The sequence below is a fragment of the Anser anser genome, assembly GCF_964211835.1.
Source record: "Anser anser genome assembly, chromosome: 1".
NCBI classification, from domain to species: domain Eukaryota; kingdom Metazoa; phylum Chordata; class Aves; order Anseriformes; family Anatidae; genus Anser; species Anser anser.
Window position 1 is genome coordinate 60,390,411 of NC_139720.1, and position 6,000 is coordinate 60,396,410.

The 6,000-nt window shown below is 36.3% G+C and overlaps 1 protein-coding gene across 15 annotated transcripts in view; it reads right to left on the reverse strand.

Annotated features, from left to right (window-relative positions):
* The window catches only part of MYBPC1 (myosin binding protein C1), an 81,747-nt gene extending 76,353 nt beyond the window's left edge, over positions 1-5,394 (reverse strand). For 5 of the 15 annotated variants that reach the window (XM_083830205.1, XM_083830202.1, XM_083830203.1 and 2 more), the window contains exon 1: positions 5,252-5,378. Coding sequence is in view for 7 of the 15 variants with exons in the window: in XM_083830211.1 (XP_083686337.1) it covers positions 5,252-5,276 (25 nt within the window). In the remaining 8 variants the exon portion in view is untranslated. Of the gene's footprint in view, positions 1-5,251 lie in introns of all 15 variants that reach the window. The other 10 variants (XM_083830200.1, XM_083830213.1, XM_083830207.1 and 7 more) reach the window with 6 other exon arrangements.
* Between the last annotated feature and the right edge of the window lie 606 nt (positions 5,395-6,000).

A 6,000-nucleotide genomic window follows, 5' to 3' on the forward strand; every position in this document is an offset into this window, starting at 1 on the left:
GCTCTGCTAAAAAGCCATTTCCTTTCTTTCCTTCTAAACTCAATGGAATTTTGATTTTAGTATGACAATGTTAAATATTTTTCCAGTGCATAGAGGTACTGCTTTTTGCACAGGGTGGAAGAGATTTTCAACTCCAGTAAGAGCAACAGTAAACCAGATCAATCTTGCATTATCCACCTACACTAATATTAAAATAAAATCAATGCATTGTATAAGGAAAAAAAAACAATGCAGTTCCTTCATTTACATCATAATAAAAAGAAAGATAAAAATCCCAAACCAAACCAAATCCAGTTTTGAGATTTGTCTTTGCCAGTTTTTTTTTTTTCCCTATCAGTCAAGTTAATCTGATTGGAAAATTAGTCTTAAACTTCAGAGCAGTGGAGGCAGAAGGTCAAAGAACAAATCCAAGACGGACTGGTATCTCAGAAGGAAGTGTGGGAGCAACACTTGGAAATTAACTATGGGAGGGCAAAGACGGTCTAAGAACAACTCAGATCCTAACATACAACAAGATCAATGCAGGAGGACATGGGCTCTATAGAGTTTGGGATGGGAGCAATGCCCACACCAGTAGAGCTAATTATAACAGTAAGGAGTAAGTTTGCTTTCCATTTGTAAGAGATCTGAATTTATTAGTTAGAGGTGATGAAGAGAAACTTTCTGAAGAATTGTTAGAGAAATAAGATAAGGGGTTAGGGTTTCCTCCTTCCCTCACCCATCAAAATCTGTGTACATGTGACTTTAATACAGTGCTTGTAAATGATGCATATGGGCCTAGTTTTGAGCGTGACTGGGCTCCAAAACTGAAGGTAGTTAGAAATAATAGGAATGCATTTTACAGTCAGTCCTGGAGAGGGGCAATGATAATGACAGAAGATAAATGTCTGTATGCTTTCCTCGTGCCTTGCTGAAGCATGTGTCTATGCAGCAAGGACAACAGCAGCTGCACTACCCAGTTTGGTGCCATAATAAAATGATAACACACGTTCAACTTTCTGCATGAAAAGCACAAAGCAATGTTATACAATGTTGACATGCTGGGTTCTTGAATTTTCAGGAAAACTTTCGATCAGCAGTGATATGTTAATTTTGGTGAAAGCCAAACTCATATGCTTAAGCAAAATTTCCATTTAACATTTTGTTCACCTCCAAAAAATTGTCTAGTCTTGAAAATATGATATTAAAATAAATCCCACTTTAATTAATTTTTATCCATCCCTTATACTGAGATTGATTTCCCTCCGGAACACTGCTTTAAATATCTACTTACATGATTTATATGACTAACATTGATAAAACTTGGCTACTAGTGCCACAGTTATCTCGATATACCTAATCATGTTATTAAATAATGTAAATGCTATAAATATAATGCAAATATAACTACAGAAGAGATATGATGAAAAAAACTGGTCATGTTTCAAAGTAACGGCTGTTTCAACTGGGCTTCTTCAGAGAGAACACTGTCGTCACGTCTTCAAAGCAGTCTCTACTGATGCACTTGTTTACCTCCTTTCACAAATTTCTTCGTGTTTCAAAGATCACCGTTCTAACAGACAAAATTTGCACATAGCTTTCTTCAGAACTTTTTAATCTCTGCTGTTTATAGATCTAAAAGAGTTCTACTAAAGCACTGGCAAAAGTAGACACACTGATTTTTTATTTTGATTCCTTGCCAGTATGTGGCTGCTCCAGGCAGTGTTCAAGCAGAGCTTGCAGACCCTTAGAAAATGAAGCTGGCAGACAGTTGATAAATGCTTTGGCTTAAAATCTGGAATGGTCATTTAACTCATGGCCATGAGTTATTTCCTAGATTTGGGAGAATAAATAAGGCAAATTTACAGAGCTGCCTACTGGGGAATGACTTGCAGCTGTCCCTGTGGGATGTTGCCCAGAAATAGTTTGCAACCATTGCTCTTGAGAGACTTGGCACTTCTACAAAAGCATATCCAAATGCCACGGCCTGTGACAGTTTAAGAGGGCACTTAATTAATGGGCAGCTCTTATTAGGAATATTGGTAAAAGGAAAGGGGACAAGAGGAAAGATTGGCTGACTGATTATAATAAATTACAGGAAGTAATTATGTGAGGGAGGGTTATTTTATTAGTCACTAGGAAAACTAAAGGCTGTTAAAGTTAAATGCACTGATAAAGGTCTTTGGCATCACAGTCTTATTCCACTCGTCCGCTGGGATCAGTTAACGGGACACCCATTGATTTAGTCTTCACCTTGCGAGTATGAAATTTTAAACAGACCAAGACAAAACTATCTTACAATGACATGACCATATACTTCAAGGAGCCCACAGCCGATGTAGTTTATAGGACTTTGACTCTTTAGGAGTACAGTAAAGGCCTTACATCAGGCTGTTTCTACAGTTACGAATTTGATTAGGCTGAAGTGCTCCAACACCCTTCTCTAAGCCAAGTGGTGTGTTTAATTTGGGGATCCTATTTGTTAAGAGCATGTTGTGAGGCTACGCTCTCACCAAGTCAAGAAATTTCTTACTTTGGTAATTTAATAATCTTAAAATATCTCAAAGAGCATTTGACTTGAAAAAACAACAACACCAACAAAACAAACACCACACAAAACTAGCCTGAGTGCTTGCTGCAGCACTGCCTGAAATATCTATTTACTTCAGAGACTGCAGTGACAAAAAATGTAAAGCTGAGATTTTCTTAACATTCAAATGTTAGCCAGTTTCTGATTGCACAGCTACTTGCTCTTGTGTACGCTGTTTTTAACTGGAATGTCCTGTGAGAATAAGGAGTGTGGGATCATTCATGTAGATTGCTTCTTTTGGAAATATTAGCAAAATACTAATTAGGTACTTCTGTGATGCCGAAACATTTTCTACTGCAGTCAGCACACAAAGGTTGCTTAGGGATTTCTTCCACCCGTGCCTGCCAGAATGTGGTCAGTCCACAGATAATCTTTATTACTTAATTGTCTCCAATACTTCGCACATTGGAAATTACCTTGAGAACAGACATCTGATGGGCAGTTGAGTATCTGAATTCTTACTGATAGAGCTACTACCAGTAGTAGCACTGGTACAGTACTATTAATAGCATCAGTACCACTACAAACACTCTTGGCACTAGTATAGTAAGTACTGCCAGTAGCTCAGGTGAGTTCTTAATGTATCAAAAATCTTTAGGAAGCAGCTAATCTCTTCAGTACACTAGTATAAGTTTGTTATCACCTTTAGCTAGTGGCTGCAAATAATCTGACTGCAATGAAGAAGAACCACTGTACAACCTGTACCTACCACTTCTCCAGAGCTCATTCCTATCTGTGAACTCTATCTCCATCAGGACATAAGGCTTCAATTTTGTTTATGTATCTCAATGTTGACTCATCAGAAGTCACATATTTGTTCCAATGTCAAGGTATTTTGGTTCAGAGTCAATAACAGCACAACCCCAGAATCACTTTTATATTTGCTGTATTGTAAGAACATCTGTGAAACAATCTAGTCTTAAATAGAATAATAATCTTTAAAACACAAACCTCCAAACCATTTTTTCTCCAACACATACATCTTTTGAAAGTGCAGAAATATTTAATTTTTATTTCATTTTATTTTTTTAGATGTCAGTCACAGAATGCATTCTGATTACACTGTGTAATTTCCAGTCAAATAACAGATCAAATAAAAAGGACACTTAATACATGTGTAAATCATTTGAATTACAAATAAGACACTCTAGAAGTGGCTTGGCTCTAGGTTTGATATAGAGGATTAGGCTCTAGCATTAATACGTGCACTTGGTGTAGCTATTTTCAGATGGATACTTCATCCATCATTGTCCTCGAGCACTGAGGAGGACCAGTAAATAAAATGATCGTGTTGGTCTGTCAACACTACTTGCTTAAGATTCAATCATGCAAAAAGTTTAGTTTTCACATGTTCCCACCCCAACAAGATGCTTAAACTGTTTAATACTCCTGATAGTTGCTCTGCTCTGCTCATCTTCCACAAAAAATAGAATATATTTCAAAAAAGACTTTTCAAATAAATCAAATTCTATTGATAGGTCAGTTTAAAATCTTTTTTTAAAAAATTCAGTCAGTTTTAGATAAAGGGCAGTTTTAAAAGTACTTATTCAAACTACACACATGGGCTTATCAGACCTTTCAGAATTGATGGGAAACAAATGGTATTTAATGACTTCTATTCTTTCCACAAGATTGTCTTTAAGATTAAATTCAGTTTTGCATTTGGGAATGCATTAGGGAATGTGTCTGTATACCTCTTATTTCCCAGTAGTTTCAACGCATATACAATCTGCACATTTGTGGCTTTTTAGAAACTGTGAATATCATCAATGCTAAACAACAGTTATCAAAATTTCTAACAAAAATGTCTAAACCTGAACAAAAAAATAGTGAAGAGCTATAGAAGTATTGCAAGTATAAGAGGCTTATTTAGCTCAAATTTCCAAAATACTAAAAAATAAATGCTAGTTTTTAAAATGTTATAAATTAATAGTTCCTGATTTTTTTTCATCTGTTTGGACAGCCTCCAATGTACATGATTTTGTATCTTGCTATCAGACTACGTAATCAGTTTGTTTGCTGTCAACTTAATAGTACAAAGAAGGGGCTGGTATTACCGCCCTTAACTAACCTTCTGAAGCATAAAATAATAATTTCTGTGTGGCAAAATGTATCATTCTAGTTTGATCTGTATAGAAAAACTTACTACATTCTTCACTTATGCATTTGACATATAGAATGCATTTTCATCAGAAACATAAAGCTTTCATGAACATATCTTTTCTGCTGAATAACTTTTACAACCTAATTTTCAAGAGAATAATGAAATGCATATCAACATGCTGCTTTTTAAAAACATAAGAAATGCTTATACCTTGTTTTCCAGAGTCTAGATATCTTACCTATAGAGAAATTATTGATTGCACTGCAAAAATTCTGCAGTCTTTTAAAAATGAATACAGTATGTGCCCAATGAAGCAGTTTCTTAGTATCTCTGTAAAGCCATTGTTCATTCTCTAAAGTAGTTGGAGGTCAAAGCAGTTTTGCCTTATACCTCTAAAGTATTCTTAGTTTAAAAGGATCAACGATCTGTCATGATGTAATGATTTTATGAGGCTTTCACTATTAGATGTTACTGTTGTTGAAATGTGCAAGATGGTCTAAAAAGTGTTTTGTATGTGTGTGCACATACTCAGTTTTCCTGTAATTAAGAAACGTTCCGGTAATATTTTCTATGCTTACCATCTTTCTTGGTGGGTTCCGGCATTGTTACAAGAACTCTTTATTCCCAGGGAGTTTCAGCCTTTCAGATGCAGTAAGTAGTAGCCCCAAGTCCAGCTGAGAGAGTATGCAGATCAGTATGACAAGCAGAGGGTGAGAAGAATTCCTCTGCTTTATATACTGCAACTGAAATATCAATCAAAATAGCACCTCCTCTCTTTTCAATGCAAACACTTTGAAAATTGACAGTTATGGGAACCCCTCTCACATCTGTTGTCTGCAGCCTCTGCTCCCTTGGCTTTTGGAAGGAATCTCTGCTGCATTGCATGGGGCTGATGAGAACATCTATAACTTTCTAAATTCAGCTGCACTGCTCGCTCCCTGCGTCTCTCTTTGTAACACACAGACATGCATACACATGCAGATAGAGGTTGAAAAAGTGACTGCCAAGTTATTGAAGAGCCCCTCCTGCCTGCAGAACTAATAGAAACTACCTAAATAGTTTTACCTCTTTTTCACAACATAAAAGGGACAAGTAAGTATGAGCAGGATGCTTTTGATTAAACTTCACTTCCTTCTTTGGAAAGAAAGTGTGATGCAAAGATGAAGTGCGTAGTAAAGTACTTTGTGGTATTAATGAAGAAAAAAATGATTATTGTGCTCCTGTTTGGAGCAGTGAAGACCTTCCATGCCTCCTTTCTGTTTACATTTGCTACACTTTCTTGGGTCCTTTCCCTGTCTGAGGATCCCTGAGGAAGAGATATCCTTAT